The sequence below is a fragment of the Harpia harpyja genome, chromosome 9 (genome assembly GCF_026419915.1).
Source record: "Harpia harpyja isolate bHarHar1 chromosome 9, bHarHar1 primary haplotype, whole genome shotgun sequence".
In the NCBI taxonomy this organism is placed as follows: domain Eukaryota; kingdom Metazoa; phylum Chordata; class Aves; order Accipitriformes; family Accipitridae; genus Harpia; species Harpia harpyja.
This window is the reverse complement of record NC_068948.1, coordinates 37,085,899-37,108,370: the sequence shown is the minus strand read 5'-3', so window position 1 is coordinate 37,108,370 and position 22,472 is coordinate 37,085,899. Positions and strand designations below refer to the sequence as shown.

At 39.0% G+C, this 22,472-nt stretch overlaps 1 protein-coding gene across 2 annotated transcripts in view; it reads right to left on the bottom strand.

Moving 5' to 3' along the window:
- Nucleotides 1-22,472, bottom strand: part of ADGRD1 (adhesion G protein-coupled receptor D1) — a 159,035-nt gene that overhangs the window by 3,583 nt on the left and 132,980 nt on the right. For both annotated transcript variants that reach the window (XM_052797694.1, XM_052797693.1), the window contains 3 exons: nt 4,816-4,942; nt 3,545-3,586; nt 663-755 (listed from right to left, as the gene is read on the bottom strand). In XM_052797694.1, coding sequence (XP_052653654.1) covers nt 663-755; nt 3,545-3,586; nt 4,816-4,942 — 262 coding nt within the window. The remainder of the gene's footprint in view (nt 1-662; nt 756-3,544; nt 3,587-4,815; nt 4,943-22,472) is intronic.

The following is a 22,472-nucleotide window of genomic DNA, read 5'->3' as shown; positions in this document are numbered from 1 at the left end:
TTTCTTTTGCTAAACCACTCTTGTCTGGATGAAATAAAAGCTTGAAAACATCTATTCACATTACAGCGTTGTCAGTGTCTTGAGAGCATATGCCATAAAGGATTTTTAAACAGTTATTGCCAGGATCTAAGGTGATTGGCAGCGATCACTTAATAACACCTATCACTTCAGAAGTCTGGTTCTTTATAAAAAACAAATGTCTTTTGCCTCAAGACAATTTAAGGAGAGCTAGAAAAGCATATTCACGTGTTGACTTATTTAAGAGTTTATTCCTCGGGCTTAAATGTAAAAGCGCCCTATCAAAAAGCCATCATCATCAGACAAATACATTGCCAAAATGCTGCTTGAATGCATAATATGAAGTCCATGACAATTGGTGAGAATAGTCTCATTGAACCATACTCCAGAGTTCATAAACCTTTGTTTACTTTTATTTGATAATTTACCAGAAGGCAGAATTTTGTCCTTTGCTTTCAAAACAGATATTGTAGCTCCAACTTAATACTTGCTGATTCCACCTGTCTATACCATACGTTAGGTTAGGTACTAAAAATACTTAGGTGCCTTCTTGTGTCCTGTTCTTTCTAACAGAATTTAATGTGGAACACTATCAAGTACAATAGGGAAAAAAAAAAAAAAAAGAAAAAAGGAGGAATACTTACAATGTCTGAATTGAAAGGTTTCACATTGATGTTGCGAGTCGAACTACTGGTAAGGGACCAGACCTTGGTTTTGTGCTTAAAGGCAGCTCTAACCTTTGGGGGAAAAAATGAAACCAGATAGAAGATTTCTTTTGAAAAAGTTGTGTTTATTTTCACACATGTAGCTTACAATCATTTCCCCATTATCCTTCCTCCACATTAACATCGCTGTATTAAAAAACAGCAAACAATCCACTCCCACATTTTTCTTTATATTTATGGTTTTATTTTAAAATTTAACTTTACTTTTCAAGTACCCATACTTTAAATAGGAAGCATTGTATAACCTCACTTGTTTCTCATTTCATTTTCATGTTATTTGGGTTATCCCATCCTCCTAGATGTCCAAGTTATGACTGTATTAGCGTTCATCATGTTAAAGACAAAAAATAATAAAAGCAGAAAAACCCAAATTGCAGGGCATATAAGCATACACCCCCAGTATTTGCAGTTCTGGTTTGAACGATTTCATAAAGTGCCATTATATTGATTTTCAGCAGCTCACTAGGACACTTTCACATTTTCTAACTAAATATGTAGCCCCAGTGTCGTGGTTTAACCCCAGCACATCAGCCAAAACCAGCACACCCAGGCTGGACCACAAGCTCCCCGATTTGGGCAGGCTCGCCCTGGAGCTGATGCAGCCCTGATGGTGTCCAGATGCCACAAGGACTTAAGCCAGCTGCCAGCCTTTTGAAAACTGAAATTATTTCAAGATGCTGGATGAACTTCCCTATAGATGTAGGAAGATTCTGCACCAAGGTGAAAATAATCAGCTGCATAAAGAAAAGATGGTGAGACGATCATTCTTTAGGCAAGTAGGGGAGATTTATCAAGGACTACTGGCTGGAAGTGATTGACCAGCGTTAAGATGTTGTGATAAAGAACGTCTTGTCAGGAGGAGCATAGTCTGAAAAATCTTTCTGAAAGTAATCTTTCCTCCCTGTTCTACACTAGCATGGCCTCAGCAACAGTACTGGGTCCAGCATCCCAGGAAAAACAGGGACCAGCTGGAGACATCCCTGAAGAGAGCAGTGAGGGTGATCACAGGTCAAGCAAACACATGTTACAAGAAGCTCAGGTTGTTTAATCAAAAGAGGAGACTGGGGGAAGAGAGGGTATGTCTTAAGTCTTCCCTTTCCTTTGGAGAGGAAGGGAATTATCTACTCTTTATACATATAGTAGCTAAAACAGGAAACAAGAAGATCAGACTGCAGTAAGAATGATGAAAACTACAATATAGGAGTGGCAGTAGTGAGGCTAGTGAGGCACAGAGCCAAATTGCTGAAAGCAGTCAAGGGGCTTTGATGACCGAGCTGTCAAGGGTGACACTGGTGCATTGGACGTGTGCCGAGGGAGAGGCTGCTCAGGTCCCCATCAGACCCATTCTCCTGTGCTTCTTTATAACATGTGTGCGTTTCTTGTCCAGCCACACTGCAAATAAAGATCTCTTTTTTTACCCAATCACTTGGAAATATCTGCAGGTTTCTCTTTACAGTATCTGAGTTTTACCTCTATGGTAAGAACGAAATTCTCAAGAAGAATTCTCGCAGTTTAGCTGAAGAATTTATTTTAGATATGCATAGCATACGATGGAGCCAATAAGACCTGCTCTTAAAAAATGGCAGTTCATATTAGCTATATGTGAACTGGGTTTTGGCAATACAAATTCAGAAAAGTTTCCGAATTTAATTTCTCGTGAGGTTCCTGGAAAAGTGGCAGCAATTCAAATATCTGTATTTGATGTAAGACATTTGAAGTTTGACAGCAGGAAGAAAGCTTTCTAAGCCTGGGGCAGAATAGAATAAAGAAATACCTTTCCTCCTTACCTTTAACCTGCCTGCTTAACATCAGTTGATTTCAATAAAGATCAAGAATTTCATAGTCAGTCCTGACTCTCCAAACTGATTGTAGCAAAGTTCATATCAATGCTCTGCGACTGAATAGGTTGGCAAATATCAATAAATAATAACATCTCCACAGAAGAGCTGGAGTGCTATTGTTGCATAGGAAGAAGCAGCAGGCTATGGAGCAGAGCTACTTAATAGCATCCAGAAGAAAGAGCTGCAGGAGAATCAAAGCTATGTGGGTATTCACTGAGCAGCACCCTCCGCCAGCATGCTGGAAGTGGTTTTCATAAGAAACTTTTGTTATCAGTAATACATGTTGCTAAGCATTTTCTGCTATCTGCCATGGGAGGAGAGGGTGCTGCAAGATCCAGGCCCAGCAGAGATGGTCTCCACAAGCCCCATTTACATCAGCCTTGCCTTGGCTTTACCCCAGTTGCTCTGAGACAGCCTTAATGCAAAAAGATGCCTCTTGGTCTGCTAGAAAAACCTGAACTTCCTGCCAAGAAAAATACCTGGAATAGGTTCTACTCTGTTTGGTTTCCCATTAAGGACTGCATGAGCGACATCCAAAAGTATGTTTTGCTGAAAATAATATTTATTTTCCTCTCTGGAACTGCAGATGTAACAAAGCCGGAGGCCCCCCAACGGGGACTGCCAGAGTAAGTCCTGCTCCCAACATTTAAGCATCCTCCTTTAGCAGCACAGCCCATGCCCTGCCCAGCCCCTCCAGCCCTCAGGAGGGGCTTAGTCTTGAGCTGCCTTCTCTTATCTTTTTCTTGTTTTTAAACCTTTCTTATGTTAAATAAAATAAATGTCAAGCATGGGTCAAAATGCCACAAGTCACAAAGCCACTAACAGTCATGTATTAATTGAAAGAAAAAAGAAATCAGTGGCATAGCAGGCAACAATAATGGGGAAAGCCTTTTCTTGTTTTACACTCGTGTGACTTGAATTTGGCAACACCAAATTTGTTAACACCATTTGGTCACATACCTCTGAATTCAGAAGACAGTGAAACAGGAACATGAAAAATCCCTGAAAACAGATAAAAAGGAGAAGGGTGAAAACTGACTGTGAAGAATGAAATACAATAATTTATTTCTTGCAGTATTGTATAAAGCAGGTATCGAGTAGCTGGAGATCTATAAATATTGAAGACTAGGCCAAACTCTGCCCCATGTTAAACTGGAGAAACTTGCAGCATTAGGTTGCTATGAGGCTTGTCTGGACCTTTTCTTGTAAAACAGCACCTCCTAAACTTTGGGGTGCTAAAGGAGAAATCTGACTGAAAAGAAGCAGGAATTCTGTTTTCATGACAACAAGAGAACTTTTTGTCTGTGCTTGCAAAGATAAAGGCAGAGGGAGATGCTCTTTGGGAAACACCAGATCAATATTTTTCACAGTAGAAAAGCAAGGTATTAGCACAACAGAATTTTGCTATCTTTGGGGTTTTTGTCCAATGGAAAGTGAAAAGGTCCCATCCCCTTTCCCTCCCCAGATAATTTTATTTTCTTCTGGGGAGTATTCAGCCAAACATGTTTTTATTTTGGATGAAAATTGGAACTTTTCTTATCAGTTTATGGGGAGAACTCTGTTGCATTCTTTTTGTGACCATAGTGCTATTTGTTCCTGAGACAAAAAAAGGATTTACAGGAGCTCATTTTTTCTTCCCCTTTGTAACCATTATTCAGGAAAGAATAATAACACACCTATAGATTTATGCCTCTACTGAAATGTCTGCTTAAGGCTAAGCAGATGCTTACATTCCTTCTTGGACAGAGCTATTTTTCTGGATTGGTGTATTAAGAAGATGAGGGTCTAGTTGCCTGCATGCAAGAGTCATGTGCAGCATGCAGAATAGCTCCACTTTTCTCCTTATGATGCACCTTTCCCACAGACTTCTCTTCGCTTTCATTTAGTCTCAGTAATGAAGCCTCAAACTGACACTGAAAAACTGTTCTGGTATCTCTGCTGAAGAATCTTGGCTGTGGTACATGATGCTGGAAGAATGAATTTCATTTCTCAAGCTTACTGTCTCATTTATTTAATTATTGCTACTGGAAACACTAAGGAGTGGGATAAAAGTTCTGTTCATAGAGACTAAACAATTGCCAGCACTGTATGGTCAGCACAGACTTAAAAGATAGAGAAAGGAACATAGAAAAAATCCAATAAACACAAGCATGTGAAAACATTGCTTATGATCCATTTATTGGATCTCAGCAGCAGTTCAGTAGCCATAAACTTTCCCACCAGGTACTTACTTGTAGTGAATTGAAAACAGCAAATATATACTGAAATACTAATGCGTGGGCATTGACAGACAAAATCCCAAAGATCCATGAGCTTCCCAAGATTGGTAAGAGAACAGCAACGGCTTTAGCTGTTAGTCTGAAAGAGAAAATGAAAATAGGAAATGTGATGGGACAGTTAAACAAATTTCATCCCACACACCAGGGAGTTTATCAATTATATCCTGGCAGCAAGGCAGTGTGTGTATGACTCTCTTCACCATAAAATTCTTTTAATGGGCAAGTCTCTTAATTACTCATTCCTTATCTATAAAAATGGGGATAACAGAACTTCAGTAACTGAGGGTGCAGGGGAAGAGATGGAGAGATGGTCATATAACTACTGCAGTCATATCTTCAGCTTACAGTGAAGTATCGTTTTGTCAGTGAGGAGTCAAATGTGAGAGTCAAAAACAGAGGGCAGAAACTGAGAACAAATGCAGCATCACGTGGAAAAACTAAACCCACTATATAGTACATCCAAAATACATTTGCTCAGCACCACAGTTGAGTCAAGACAACACAGTATTTCTCTTATAGAAAGTGACTTGGGATTTTTTAGTCACCACAAATGGGAAGAAACGTGATGTACCTCTGCCAAATGCAAATCCTCTAACATGCTGGTATTATTCTGCTTTGTTCAGAGTTGATTTAGAGAAACGTATGTCAAATATTGAAATAGCATGTGTTTCTTGGAGGTCCCTACTGATATACTTTCACTCTGCTTAGTTTGGAGGACTTGGCAGAATTTCAATAAAAGGTGGTATGACAGCTGAAAAGCTAATAGCACTGAGAAAATAAGAGGGATTTTTTGTTTTGCCTTAATGAGTTATGTACAGGATGTTTGTTATAGCAGAAGACAGAAGGAAATTGTAGTATACCAGAGAATTAAATGATCATGGAAAGCTTTCTGCAGCAGCTGAATTCTGTGTACCAGATTTTATATAAAGAGTAAACAAAGGGAACCACAGAGAAAACAAAGGCATTGCGTTTAGAATTGTAAGATCGCAGTTAGGTCTCCTTAGTGTATTCATAGTCTTCTACATTAAACACCAAAGAAGTTTCTACGAGGAGCTTATTTCCTTCATCTGCAACAGGAATTAAGGGCAGACAAACCTCACAGAGCACTCAGGACCCCATAGAAGAGGTATGGGCAATACTTACATCTGTTTTCTGCTTTGATGTAAACATTGCTAATATCTCTCTCTGCAACTGAATACCACTCAGCCACTTCCAAGAAAGACAGGCACAACTGACGAAATTTAACTCACAAAGATTATTGCTTATTCCACACAATCGTCTTCTCCTTATGAAGCCCTCAGAGCATCATCTCTGATTCATGCTAATGAATTGCTCTAAAGAATTGTACTTTTGTGTCTGCATACAGCCTCTAATATTGACTTCAAGAGTATCGTAGTAAGAACCCTACAGAGTGTTTCTAGTGTAATCACAGAAAAAAAGACAGAAGACAACCGGATCACTCTATGGCAGTCCTTGCCACAGGATGCTATGGACTCTAAAAAGGATCCTATAAATTCACGGAAGATAGTTCTGTTGTGGATTGTTGAATGTGACAATTCAGATGCAGCCACTTGTGCAGGAAGTCCCTAGTCTTTTGTGTGCTGAAAGGTAGGAGTATGTGTTCAGAGAAGAATCACTCTGTTTGACCTTTATAGTGGGGATACAGGGTTGGATGGATCCCCAGCCCATCTGGTTTAATCCGAGATGGCAGTCCTTCTGTTCTTAGCCTCATCCATCTGGCTTTTTGATTAAAACAATAAACACCTCTACAGCTCATTTTCACATCAATTTGACTAGGTAAAGGCAGGTGTAAAATAGAGCAGGGCCAGGTGACCAATAATGGAGTTAATAAGTCAGCACTCACTTTTTTCCCAGTAAGTGCTATACATCTAGTTCACAGCACTGGGCAACCCAAAAGCATTCATGATGTCTGTCCACTCTGTAATCACTCAAAAAACCCTGTGAATCCCACAGGACAAAACATTCTTGCTGTCAAAGCATTACTAACTCGACAGCCCGGTACAATTTTGCCTGTCAAAGATGAATAGACGTCAAACCCTTGCACACCCAGGCACCACATTTTCAGTGACAGCTATCAGAGGACAAACTCTTCTTCCTGGGCAGCTGAGTACAATTTTGGTGGTACAAGACAGAAAGCACACAGAAGGGACCTGTCCACATTTGAAACATCCTGAACCAACAAGGCAGATCTAATCCCCACTTACCACAGCACTTATAAACACTTACTTAACTCCTGTTGCAGCCCGCGGGATTTAAGCACATGCTTACAATTAAATATGTGTTTAAAATCTTTCAGTGAATTTAGTCTATGGTACGATTATAGATAAAGAAGCCAAGAGGGCAGTAAAGGGAACAGGGCTAGTGAGAAACTAAAGGTCAGTCCATGCTCCCTAGAGGTACATTTTTTCAGAAATTAGCGGATTTCTGTTTAGCTGGAAACCTATGCAATAGAGAAAGTTGTTTTAGGGAGATTAATGTCCTACCTATGCCTTTTACCCCCTTGTACAGATTAAAGTATAGGTTCAGGAGAGAAGTGCATAGAGCTGCATGACAAGAGACCACTTGTAATTACAACAAACATAAAATAAATGAGAATTTTGTACAACACAATTCAATGAAGAAATCTTTTAATTAAACTTAGAGACAATACATCTTGTTCATTTCAGTGACCTGAGCACACACTTCGTTATATCCTTGATTAAAAGTGTATGTTGAAGAACTGCATAGGCTTCAGGTTTATAGGGAAATCTGGGGTGGGGAAGAATCTGGAATCTTTCTTTTTTTTTTTTTTTTTTTTCTGTTTTGATTCATATCTTTATGTCCTTGGCCATGAATATTTCTGCACAATTGAATTCAATTCTGCAAAGAGTTTGTTCAGCCAGAAAATGAAGGAATACCTTAAAGCTTGAGTTCTCCTATTTAATTAAAAAAATGCATTGTAAAAGATACAATTTTAAAAAAACAGATACAAGTTTATTTTCAGGAATCAAGGATGCTTTGGAGTTTCTTCTCTGTTAAGATTAAAGTTCATCACCTTAACTCTAACATAAGATGTGCTCCACTGGGGAGCAGCCAGCAGACCACCTCTTGCAATCAACTTTGTGCAGAAAGACCTGTATAATCCTACAGAGCCCTTGTGCCTTCAGGAAAATGCATCTGTGCAAGGCTCGGGGCAGACTGGGGGGCAGGATACACGAACACCTGGAAGATGGATTAGGCACATTCAGATTCCATGATGGTTTAGATGTCCTCTCTAACCTGATACAGGAGGTCATTAGTATGCCCAACACAGCTACACTTGTAAAACTGTCCTCATTACAAACAACCCTTTTTTCTTTTTCTCTTTTGTTCTCACACTCTCAATTTTTATAAAATTTGTGGTTTGGAATATAGTTTTCCCCAGCTGGTTTGTTGCCAAAAAATAAGTTTTTGTTATTTCTTTTTGAGGCAGAGCATAAAAAGCTTCATCTGTAATTTGTAGTTGGGGGCAGAATAGAGTTAGGTACTCAATTTCAATGTTTTCAAAATCATTCTTACAGTTTGGATTTTCAGGAGCCCTTAACATCACAAATGCCTGATATATTTTTAAAAATCATGTATTAATAAAGACTGCTCATTATTAAGCACAGGCTTTAGCACATGTGCAGCAGAAATACATAGCTAAAAATGAAAACAAAATACAGACGTCGGATTTTTCTTGCAAATGTATTAATGATTCATGCACATCCATTTAGAAGAGCAGCCATATGAGGGTGAAATTCATTTAAGACTATCTAAGGGTCAGCTCTGCATGTGTATCACTTAAATCCCATTAAGTCTTTTTTTTTTTGCCTAATTATTGCATAGCTTTCTATGCTTGTATGCTCTGAATTTCATCCTATGAAATTATTAGTTCAAGGTGTTTATGAGCTTTACTCACTGACCAAAGGACTCAGCTCTATTATTCCTGGTCCTCTTTTATTTTATTCCACTTACCCCTCCCCTTCCCATCCTTATTTTATTTTGTCTTTGAACTTTAAAAAAGAAAAATACTAAATGTAAAATGCTGCGTCAGAACACCATTAAGGTGGTAAGGTTAAAAAATCTTAGAAATACAAAAGTTAATGTTCCACTAGGCACATTAATTCCGACACACTACACATACTTTACTTTTTTTTATTCCCATTTTTCTTTGCTACGTGAATATTTTAGTAGATTAGTTCTAGTACACTAAGATATAAAGCATAATCAAATACATGTTGTTTTTGGAGAAGGAATACTTCATGACTTAAAAAAAAGTCACTACTGTTGCTTGAACTTTATATTGTCTATGAAACTGGTGACATGAAGAAGCAATACTTTGGGGCAGGAGCAAGTCTTTGCAGATATTAAGGTCCAGCCCCACCAGGACTTCATAAACCTTGCTAAGATCTTTCCTTGTCCTTGCATCCTAATGTGTCAGAAAATAAAATGGCCACTGCCTTATGAAGGACCCTCTAAATTTCTCCTGCATGCCCCTTCTTATGCTCTGGCCTTTGAAATTAAAGCAACCCAACAGCCTGCTTCTCACATACACTTTTAAAAGCTCAGATATTGTTACTCTTCTGCAGTCTAATAGCATTAATTTTGGTGAGCTCTTTGTCTCTCTGCATCTATACACACTGAGTGATCAGTCCTGGAATTAATTAGGAGCAAAGCAAAACCAGCACAAAAGTTTTCTTTTCTCCTTTCTATTGTTTCCTTTTGCCAATATATTTTTTTTAAAGTATGTACCTGTTATTACTTAGACAACTGGAAAATACAAAAATATCTCGAGTCTGATTAAATTGGAATAGCCTTTGGGATATTACTAGCTGTACATAGCCTATCTATCAATTCAGTCTACTGTTAGGGTTGTTTCTCACGCTGCCCCAACACTAGCAATCTCTTCAGCTGGGCTGCAGAGACATCTGAAGCAGCACTCACCAAGAACCACTTTGGCATGACTTGATTTCATTCAGATTCGCATGGTTGTTCATTGCAAAAAGCAAGCAGCAATGAATTAGTACTGCACAGTGCCACATCCTCTGCCATCAGATCTGCAGAGGCTGCTCTGCAGACATTGCTGGTCCTTATAATTTCATATATCATCCCACTCACCTGAGCACTTGTGTATGAATCCCATTGTCGGGGGGGCAGGGTGGAGTCCTTTGAAAATCCTTAGGAAATTTTTCTTCTTGCAAGAACAGCGTTAACTTTTTTCATTGTTAATCAAACTGTCCACTTAACATGTACTCACCCTTTAAATCTCCTGTTGAAAAAAGTACTTTTCTTCCCTTTTCCTGTTCTTACAGTTTAATTCTAATTCCTGAGAAGTAAACCTTGCTCACCAGAAATCTTCCACTCCAAATTTCTTCAACTGGCTTTGTTTGGTTGCTTTTGTTTTAGCATTCACTTCAGTGCAGGATTTTGATATTTTCTGTGTATCTTGCTCAGAGACAGACTGTTAGTGTTTTACACCAGCTGAGATCCTGAAGTGTGCACTAATCAATCAGCAGAGGAAGGGAAGTTTTCTGAGTTGGATAATTATCATAGCTGTATTGAAGTCCCAGTGTGCAAGAAGTACAGGTTTTGGCACCTCTGAGACGTATTTTCATTATCAACACCATATAAAATCATTGCACTGTTACTGAAGCTACTAGGAACATTTTTCCAAGAGCAGGGTTGGGCCTTATAGTTTTATTATATTTGCAATTGGTTTCGAATGGCTCTACTCAACTGAGATTACTCCCTTCCCCTTATTTGATCTCTGCCCTTTTCTGCTATTGCCCTGAGCACACTGTCGATATCTTACACTGATGCAGAACGACTACACTGACAGCTACAAGAAAGAAATTTCACTGCTTGCAGAAAGAAAACTTTATTACTTCTGTGAAAGGGACCCCTAATTCACACATCAATTTTATTGGTTATATATGGAGCACTAACCCTTTTGAGGCTTCTGACATCCACTTTTCTGTCATGATGCCTGCTGAAGTAAGAACTAAATTCAGAACCAAAAGCCAATATTGTGTAATAATTGGAGGAAACACTGTCTAAAAAAGCAAAAATCCTTCACAACAATTCAGCAAAATTGTCACCTTGACAAAAAGGCCTTTTAACTGAAATTTCTCTCTTGTTTCTTAAATTCTTCACTAGCCACTGTCAGCAATATCCTTTGTACTCTATACAAAAAATAAACACACCCCAAAAGCAATAACTAACATTTCAGACTAATGCTGGGACAAGTTGAATTTAGCTTCAGTTTCCCATTTGTTACAAGTGCTGTTCGCTAACCTCTAAGCTGGAAGCTGGAGAGCTGCTGGAAACCACAAGCAGCAATTCTGACTACAAATGAAAATGTTTTTCATTCAAGTTCAGCAGTGCTTCTAACAAACACCTTGTCTATGCCTTCTGACCAGCACTCAGGCTTTCATTCCTGCTGGTGTCTGAGGAATGGCAGTTCTTCTGACCATGGAATTCAGGAGTGCTGTGGGCTGCTGCTCACTTTGTTACCTGATTCTCCAAGGAGCAAAACCAATACTAAGCTATTTAGGTGGTGAGTTGCCACTGACATTGAATAGACAAATGGAAGAATACTAATGACGACTCATCTTTTTTAGTGAACTAAGCAGTGAACAGCAATGAAAACATACACAGCAGTCTCCAGGGCTAGTCCAAAGCCACTGATATCATTTGGAGTCTACAGGATCAAGCTCCCTTCCACTCCTCAATAAAAACCAACAAAGTCACAGTAGAGTAATGCACTGTGAGTGGTAGAAGCAGCTCAGTAGAGTAGCCAAAGCACAGGCTTGAAAGTCAAATCCCTCAGGACCCCTTCTAACTTAGCAACCAATTTACTCCGTACATTGCATGTAAGTGACGTTGAGAGTAAGTGTTTGGGGTTTTTTTCAGAATGAAATTACTCTGATCTCTGCTAGACATCTTGATCTAAGGAGTAGAGCTCTTGTCTCAGAAAGGACAGACATGGATTTTAATTCTGCTCCTGCCACTGAGCAGTAGCTCATGAACTCCTGCAAATATACATGCACCTTTTTCTCCTCCTACACTTTGTCTTGGCTATATAGACAATAAGGCTGATGGCACAAGGAATGTCTTTTAATCAGCATGTACACCATTCCTAGCCTAATCTTGAGTGATTTCTAGGCACAACTATAATAAATTACAAAAAAAACCCCCAAACCCAAAGAACCACAAACCCAGTGGTAACTGCAGATGCCATTTCCCATTTTCCCAAATGTTATTTGCCCCTTTGAAGTGACATTGTGAAACTGAATAAGAAATACTTGCAGACATTTCAGATCATAGCTTTCCAGTGGGTGCCATTTATAATCCAGGGAAGATGCTGCTAGTCAAAAGTATTGTAGTTATGGGAAAAAAAAAAAAAAATCTATGCAGCAACAGCAACTAAATTCAGATTGATTTTTATCATGTGAGTGGGAAGGGGAGTGGCATTACTCCTTTTCTGTTATGCTCAGTGTACAATACCCAGCCCTCTCACCACAGACCCTCACAAGAAGGCAGATGCTGCCAAAGCAGTGCCACTTCTCATAAGTCTTTCCCAAAAGCTACAGCTGCCTTTAGTAGATACAACATTTGCCCAGAATATAGGAGGTCTGGGCTCAAATCACTCTTCTGCCTAAGGGATTGCAGTTCCCTTTTTTCCAGAAGAGCATTTTGACTCCCTGCTTGATGTTCATTCTTGCTTATTGAACCTGTTCAACATACATTAAATAATTAAATGTTCAGTGGGTCAGAGAGAGAAGATGTACTCCACAGATTAGTCGTAAGGCACTCTCCTGAGAGAGAGAAGTCCTACCTAATCCTTGCTTTATTAACATTTCTTATTTTATATTAAATATTCAGTGGAGCAGGGACTGAAATCCAAGTCTCCCTTCAAACCCCCATCAAGCCTGACAAAATAATGGCCATGACCAGAAGTGGGGGTATCTTAAGAATTTTAATGTTGAGAAGGCAATTCCAGGGGCTAGCAGCATTAACTTTTGACTTCAGCACCTAACCAGGGATTTAGGAATCCATGCCTTGCTAAGGCATCCCACAGATCAAGTCCCATGTCACCTCCATCACTTCTTGATCCTAAAACTACAAAAGGAAAAAAACCTACTTCCTAAAGAAAGTAGTGAGTACTTAACTAAAACTTGTCCTTCTCCTTGTCTGTAATGCAAGCTATTAAAAGAATATAAAGAATTAAAATGTAATTTCCTTGAAAGCTGAATTTTCTGTGGTTACAGTTTTCCCAGGGGAACTGAATTTTCAGCGGGATTTTTCCATTCTCTTTCCAAAATTCCTTTCTCCAACATTTTTTGACACTAATTCTCTCATTGCACTGCTGCTGAGACAGCATTCTCTGCTTCTCAATTCCCAAGCCCAAGGTTAGAGCTAATTTTCCACTGAACTTTGCCATTCAGTCATCAAAGAAAATAACAACAGCTTATTCTCACAGTAGAAGAATGTCCCACATCTAACCAAGGACTATTAATAATTGGGTTTGGAAGAGGAAGGATAGTACCTGCACTGAAAGGCTTTGTACCGCAGGATACCCAGTTATACGTGAATTCATTCCCAAAAGACACCCAAAAGCTTCTCTGCTGTTAGTGAAGTTGTTGTTTTTAAAAGGTGATTGGGAGCTTTCGCTAGTGAATAGTCTTGTTGTGTATTTGTGCTTTATCATCAAAACACTGTGTCTCTGTTTCTTTTCATGCTCTGCTTCTATTGAAGCATCACTTGAACCTCAGGAACAGCCCCAGTGTAACAGAATATGTTTTCTCTTTTCCCATAGCAACCTCTAAAAGAACATGCAGTATAAATATTTCCAGATACACGATCAGTTAAGATCTGCTGAGTACCATCATAGGTGAACAATGATACAATCCTTTTGCGTACAATGCTTTATAATAAATTCATAATCAATGGAGCATTTCATTAAAATGCAGGTAGACTAAAGGGTTGACTGCTTGTTGCAGTCACATGTTAAATTTTTTGGAAGTCCAAAAAATGTGGCTGCTGAAAAAGTTTTTGGGGAGACTCCAGTAATGGGTGACAGAACAAATTTCCCAGCAGTTGCTATTGACGACCACGGCAAGAAGCCAACATAATCACATTCTCAGAAAACCATGCAGAAAATGAAAGCAACGTAAAAGAAAAAGGAAAAGAACAAGCCCTGATCCTTACAATAGTGGAGATTTATGGATTTCTTGAACACAAACTGTTCACTTCCCTATTTCTCACAGTGTTTGGTTCTCCCTTAAAAGCTGATCCTGGAATTACTTTAAAGGACTTAAGAGGGGGAAAAAAGACAAGAAAATATTACCCACTTCCACTTCAGGGGTTCTTTAATAGTCTCACAAAAGCAGATTGACTGGGAAGTCTGGAGGGATTAATTTGTTGTTTTAAAAAGAAAATAAATTACAATGTTCTAAAGGGTCAGGTCTTTTTATATAGCATGCTATTATTAAGCGTTGGTTTGTTTCCAAAGGTGGAACAGTCCTCCTGTTTTTTCAGTTTACACCTTACAGAGCAAGCACCAAAGAAAAGAGCAGCATTTTTTTCTCACAACCAGACAACAAAAACTATGGAGGAGGATTTGGTTTTATCCATATACAGTTAGCCATGAGCTAGTCCTGGGTTCAAAATGGTTATGGTATTATTTCTGTTCCTAGACCAGACAAAGGTACTAAATAATTAGTTGCCAAATATGACCATAAACTTAGTTATAGGAGCAACATATTAATAGGACAATCTAACCTTGGCTGCTCTGGATGCACTGCATATGTGAAAACAGATGTTCCTTCAGACCCCCCCCCTTCTTCTAACGGGGACCTAGTGCCTAGCTCTGCTTTGGAGTCAGCCCAGGAGAAGGAATCTGTTACAACAGCTTATTCCCAGAAAACTCATTACCTGTCTCTTCCAAGGACAAGGCAATGAAAATGTCCCAAAGGGCTAGATCCTGCCTGTGGGTGCCAGATGGACCAGGCTAGATGTCATCTACTTTTCTCCAACATTTGCACCTAATTATTTCTTCCACTACAGTCTCCATTGTTTTATCCATTTTCAAAGCTCCCAATGCAGGACTTCTTCCAGCTCATGACAGCTTTCTGTATAGACTATCCCTAGGTATATTGTCTGTGTGAGGCATGAATCTACATTAGCCCAACATTTACTATTTTTAATTGGCTAAATCTCTGCAAGTCATCTTGAAACAATATACTGAAAATTAGTCTTATTGCGCTATTTACAGCCATCTGAATCCTTTTTATAGTCATTATATCATGCGGTGAAAATCTTTGCTTTCCCGGCAGTAAACCAAGATGACAGACCCAGTGCTAATAAAGAGGGATCGTCAAATTACAGAAGTTATGAAAAGGACCTCATATTGTTCGCTTTTCCTTACATAACAGGAGATTTGAGGGAAGAATTCACATGACTGGAATACTGATATGAAAGGGCACGGCTCGTTCAGAAAGGACACGCAGGGAAAAAGGAAGGGTATATCAAAAATGTAGACCTGCTCAGAGAGCCAGAAACTATAGGCAGGCAGACATTTCAAAAATCTCTGTGTAAAAATAAAGGCAAAGGAAACAGGAACAGTATGGCAGCGTACGTCTATTTTGGCTTGCCAGACCAGGAGGCTAATGTGATGGGGCCTTTTTTTTCCCTAAACATCTCAAGAGTTGTCCAAAGCACAGGATTAGGTGTTAACATGGAGCTCGGTTCATTTAATTAATGATAATAATAATGAAATACAGTTTATGAAACTGTTTTTTTAAGACATAAACATGCAGCCAGTGATGTAACCCCACTACAATTTTTTTTTTCCTTACTCTGGGATGTCAAACCAGGAATATCATATGTTAAAAATATGAAGTAGCCCCTACTTTGTGTGCCATGCTGGTGATGTCTGAGCTGGAGCATCAATTTGGGGTTTGGGTATCAGATTTCAAGAAAAGTGTGGTTCTCTGGAAGGACTCTGGAGGCAAGCAACAAAAATGATTGGTAATCTAGAAAATGTGGCCTGTCAAAAATGGTACAGGTTTTCAGTATAAAGTTTGCAGGGGAAGAAAGAAACTGTTGTCTATGTGCACTGGAGAAGGACAGGCTGCTATTTGTCCTTTCTTAAACTGCCCTTGTAGAAATGTCAAGCTTTTTAAGAGAAGCCATTAGGAAAAAAAATTCTGAGCTAGCTACACCCTGGAGAGACTCAAATTTCCATCCCCAGAGGCTTTTACCAGTATAAGTGATTGTGTTTTACACACAATTCAAGATGGTCAAGAGCAATTACACAGGCAGTTTCCACTGTTCAGCTGACAAGTGGCAATGAACTTCATAGCTTGGTAGTTCTGTATGCCTGGGAACACCCAGAAAAAGCAGCCTCACAGAGACAGGGTTTATTGGAAATCTGTAGTTTTGGCAAATATTTCTGGCTCTTAGCTTAAAGTCAGTGGGGCTCCTGGTTTAATTTAGGATGACAAAGTAACAATCACATAAACCCATGCACAAAATTTCTGTGGAATAACATTCATCCCCTGAGGAGCTGAACTCTGAAAATGATCTCTTGACCTAACCAGTCTCAGTGACCCTTAATTATGCAATGATATCAACAGAAAGATCATTCTCCCATTTCCATGGCAACGGTACCACTGAACAGCAAAGCTATCAAGGTCAGGCATATAAACTGAGAAAGAAAAGTAATTTTCTGTGTAATGGTTCATACGAGCTTTAACTGCAGTAGTGGCAAATAAATAGCCGTATACTTGCTTGATCGCCTGTCTCAAATGTACATAAGGGAAAAAAAAGAATTGCTGAAGTACAACTACAATCACGCTGCCTTGCTGTCTGGTTTCTAAAAACTGCTAGTGACTGCTGCTTTGGAGGATAACACAAACTGCAGAAAAGCATTCAGCTATGCAATGCTGTAATGTGAGGAACCTGATTTCTTATTAAGCTGGCATTAAAGAAGCCAGGCAACATACGGTTTTTATTGTGTTTATCAAAGTTAATGTCATAGCTGATGCTGTATTACTTGCAGAAAAGCCCAGTCAGAAAAGTTAAAAAAACCCCGTTTTCTAATTTGTCAAAATCAAAATGTTTTGCTAACTGGTTTGATTCCTGCCTTCTCCCAAGGACCTGCTTGCAAATGGAAAATATGGAAAAATCTGCGTACTTCCCTGCTAACCTCCTTACAGCATCCAGGCTCTGTCGTGCCAGGCTCCGGTCCCCTCCTCTTTTCCCCCTCACTCCTTTGCAATATTCTAGAGGTCTCCAGGAGCAGGAGGTTTGCAGGCTGCCAGCCAGCTGTCTCGTGGGGTGCGGGCTAGCCTTGGAGGCAGATGGCTGCTGGGGAGCTGCCCCAACACTAGCACTTGTATCCGAGGCTCTTTTGGCTTTTTGGAACCATCTCAAGCCCTTTGCTTTAGTAAGATGCTGCAGTATTGGGTACGGTTGTGGTTCCATATACTTTATGAAAATGAAAAATAGACTCTGTGGTCAATTATTTTTTTAATTTCTGAGCTGAGGATTTGCTGATTCTCTCATTCTGTACAGCGGGCTCAGACAATAGCTCATGACAAGCTCCTTTATGTGGCTCCATACATATTTATCCCTGTCTTATTACTGCTTACTTTTTTGAACAAGTCATCTGAATCATTACCATCTCTACTCACATGAGAACACCCAAGGCTTCTCTGTTCTGTTACTGTATTTGGATATTCCCTAGGTTTTTAATATCTTTCTTAAAATGAGGCAAGTAACTTGGAAGGGTGGCTGGGCAGGCTACGTGAGACTCACTGGGGATAATACACACAGTAGAGTTAAAGAACATGGCTCTTCATGGGTGATGACAGCATCTCACTTTGAAAATCTCACTATCCCTGACATCCTCATGCTTTCAATTACCATCTGACTTAACTGCCTTTTTGATTACTTCTAATATTGTTCCAAAAGAAAAGTGCTTTTTATTCAGTTTCTTTCACTAAAATATATGTTTCTGCCTTGCATCTTTTTCAAATGAAAAGAATTGGGAATAATTTCCAATTTCTATTTCCAAAACACATGTAACATATCTATAGGTAATGACATTTTATTACTTACCTGAAGATAGTATCTAAAAGTTAAAAAGGACTTTTGATTCTAAAATAGGACCTTTTCTTTATTGCAATTACCCATATTTTTCATTTATTTAATTTTATTTTGAGAGCGCGTTGTTGGGAAAATATGTAAATCACATTTAGCTAAGAGCTGTGTCAGACTGGGTAGTGATTTACAAGGTTGCCTAGAGCTCTGCACAAGGTGCATGTTTAAATAAGCATTTACTTTATGTGCTGGCATAACTATAATATTTGTCTTATTATTCTGCATAAAGCTGACATAGAGTTCTAGGATTATAAATTGGACCAAGGATGTAAATGCAGCAGTTCAAGCAAACTCTTGAAGTTATTGCTGTTCCCAGTGAATTGTACCATTTCATGATGAACGACCAGCATTTAATTGTTACTCTGGTACGAGGCATAAAGCTATGACTCATAACATTGTCTTCTTCCTACCAGTATTTTCATGGCTTAAAATCAGATATTAAAAGATTGAAGCCTAAAAACAACTAGGACATTTTTAAAACAAAAGAATGTGAACTCCAAAGCTGTTTTTCACTGTAGATTTTCAAAAGCTGAAACTATCTGTTGTTATAATTCTAAAGTAAAGAAGACATGCTTTCGTTAGACAACTTTGGCGGGGGGTAGAGGGAGGCGAGACCACACCTGCATTGTTCCCATATGTCACAATATCATATCGCTAACAGCATCTTTGACCTGACTGCTGTGTATGCTGGCACCTTGTATACCACAAAAGACTCATCTGGAATGACCCAACCTTAGGCATGGGGCCAGCAGAGAATTTTGTTCTCATTAAATGCTGTATAAATCCTGATGTGACTTAAAGAGGCCCCGTGTCAATGTATTGCACCCTCAAGCTCCTGCAGAGAACAGCTTTCACCTGCGGCGACTGCTCTTAGTGTCTATCAGGGACTGATAAGGTGGAATCAAGAAATTGATTCAACCATAGATCAATAAGCACAACATAGGTTTCTAGCCATTGAAGATGAGAAACAGCTGAAGGGTGGCTTGGTATGGCCCCTTCTCTCATAACCTTCCCTTCCATTACAGACTGTGTTGTGCTCAAAGCAAGGTTTCATCATAGGGATTTAATAACCAGGTTTTAATAAACCTCATTCTATCCTGATATTCAGATACAAAACCAAACATGCTTAAGCACCTCTAATGAAAAGTATTATATCTTTATACTCAGAAAATCCAGCACCTCTTACATATCAAGTTTTCCTGGTATATTTTGTACCTGTATGTTGTGTCTTACTGCTCTTCCTAACACAAGAAATAGGCACATGAGTATCAGAGCTGCTTGTTTCTTTGGAGCCCACAATCAAAAGGCCCTGATCACCCTTGAGCAGTAAATCCTGTTTAAGGAGAAATGACAGATGGAAAATAATTCCCACAAAGGACAATTTTGGCTTAGAAGGAGAAAACCAAGAAAAAAATAAGCTGTGGAAAGGCTCACAATGTCATCTTGTTCAGCTTAGCCATGAGACAGGATCAGTTGTGGCTCCTGGCACCAGAATTAGCCGTGACAGACATTGGTGCAACCACTTCTGAAAACAGCTCAAAAACAAAAGCTCAGCAGCTCTCCAGGTGATCAACTCCGTTGCTTTGCAACTCCCCTCCCACTATTGGAAGCTTAAAGATATTTGATTTTTTCATCAGTTTAAGCCTATTACTATTTGTCCCTTTTTCTGTGGTTTTGCAGAGTAGCTTCCTCTCTGCAGCTATGTTTTACATACTTTCAAGCTTTTATTACTCCTCCCAAAACGTGCCTGAAATGCGCCTGAAAAATCACAACGTGGCCTAGAACCTTCCTCCAGTGCTATGACTCTTAGCATCTGTGGTAAAGAAAGCACTGCCATTACTGTCATTATGGTTCCTAAAAGATTAGCACTTCCTCATTAATACTCTCTTTGGCAACATTCAAACCCATGTATTTTTAGTCTAAAACTCTGAGTCTATAGAGATAGCCAATAACGAGATACCCAAACTGCATTTGTATTTGTCATATTCAATGAGCCAAAAATTTAATTAGGTTGAAGACATTATCATTGGCAGTAGCACTTCAGCTCACTAATTGTCGTTGCTTAATACTTTCATTTTAATTATTTCCTTTATTGCCAGTCAACTCTCCTCCTTCCAAGAGCTTCCATGAGGTACATCACTCATGCTGTTTGAAGCCATGTTCAATGAACATGATTCCTTACACACAATTAGAAATTGTCAAGAAAAGGAATTGCTGAAAGCAGATTTGGCCTGCCACGCTGCTCTAACTGATGGCTCTCCTTCAGCAAATGGGAGAAGATCTTTTCTTTTCCAACAGAGCACACAAAAGCAGGGGCTCCATTTCTCAGAGTGTTGCACTGCAGCATCTGCCACCAAGAAAGGCACAGAAAGGATTTTCTAGTGCTATGGATTTTGAATCCCCGTAGACGTTCAGAAGAGTTTGCAGACTGTAACTTGCTCCTCACACCTCTTGGAAGGGGAATTAAAAAGAAAAGAAGTTCTCTAATGGTATCACAAAGGGGTGGAATTTAGTTATGGAGGAAGATTATGGTATCTCATTTGGCAGGAGATCTCTCACAAGAGCTTCAAGTGCCACGATTGACAAGTACGCTTTGTGAAAATGAACAGCAGCAAATAATCCTTAGAAAGAGAAGGTTTTGGACACCAAATGACATCAAACAGGAATGGAATTACAAGAACAAAATGCAACAAATACACAGTATCTTGCAGAACAATGCTTGACGTTAAAATCACCAAAGCTATCAGCACTAACTCGGAGGATTGATATCCAAGACAAAAGGTGACTGGGCTGAAAGGCAGGCGGTATGTTTATAAACAAAGCAAAATACTGATGCAGAGTCATGGCATGGAACAGATCATTGATTAAATGGATGAGCAATTTGCCACAGTACATTCGATGTGCTGCAGGAATATAATGGATGGCTTTGCAAAGTGCTTTGGAATGGTCAATTATACGGTTAAACCATACAGATGTCTGCAGCATCATGACCTGTTGGAGAACAACCCTCTTGTATTCCTATCTGTCAAAGGGAATATCTTTCTGTACAGATTTTTTTTTTTTTCAAATAACCAAAGTAAGGAATGGGTTTGCATTAAACCTACATACTGTTTTCAGTTTTATGCAAAGTGCTTTATGCTATATTAAAAAATGCTGAATGAACTAACACAAAACCTTACATGACTTGCTTGCCCTGCTGAGCTTCCCTTTAAGCCCTGTTTTGCTCCCATGCACTGCAGCTACTGCCATTTGTTCCAATTTTCAGTCATTAATTTAACTAAACAGAAAAAATGTTTTTCCTACACTCAATAGAGAACTAAGAGGCTGTTTTATTGTTTTACTGAGTGAACACTGAGCTTTGAGGGATGAAGGAAATGAGTAAAATGAAAGAAAGAATGGGGTAAAAAGCTAAGAAATATTTCTAATTTTGTCGTAATTGCTTTCTCCGTGGATGATTATGATAGCTATCACTTCTGGTTCACCAGCTTCTGAAGTGTACACTTTATCAAAAAGATAGAGATTTTTTCCAACTCATTGGACCACTTCAGAGCGAGAGTGAGAAAGTATTCAATAAGAGTTGGACTTGGCAATTTATTCAAGAAAAGTTAATGAAACTGTCTCTTCTGGACAATGCAATGCAAAAGTGAACTAGATGGGAAAGCGCAGTGGTATGGCTAAGTATGGTACCTTTGTTTCTAGACTAAAACTACTACTCCTGCAACAGAGACATGCTTTGCATTTCTTCCTCTACTATGATTAATATTAGTGTTAGTGCAAAACTAAGTTGTTTGAAAATTGTAGTAAACTTTAACCCTTGTAATCCAGGAGCTAGGTAACTCATGTAATCAAAGGACTACCTGTGACAGACTTAATCAGGGAAGAGTTCTCCCCATGGGTAGTGAAATGTGCTCATTTCTAAAACACTCACGTTAGATATCTTTTCTCACTGTAACAGAGAAGTAACTTCCCAAGTAAACACAGCAGTCAGACTTTGAAGGGGTAGAGCAGCAAGAAAAAAGCTATTTAGATCCTAATAAGAGTTAATGAATGCACTGAGTGGAATTAAGACTTTACATGCAGCAGAAATAAGTAAGAAAAAGAGTTCAAATTGTCCATAACTCAGAAATGTAATCATGTGCTTTTTCAAGCACATGAGCAATTCCATTAAACTAATCTGCTTTAATTGCATTAAGCTTAGAGAGACTACTCATATGCTTAAACTCAAACATATGATTAATTATTTCCCTAAAAGAGGGCCCAGTCAAGAATGGATAATGCAAACAAATGTTGTATGTATGCATTTAAATGTTTCAAGGTATCTGATTCAGCATTCTATAAACTAAAACATTCAAATTAGCTTTTTGGTGGAAAATCTGTTCCCTGGATGCAAAACATTCTCAGAAAGCACCATGTGAATTATT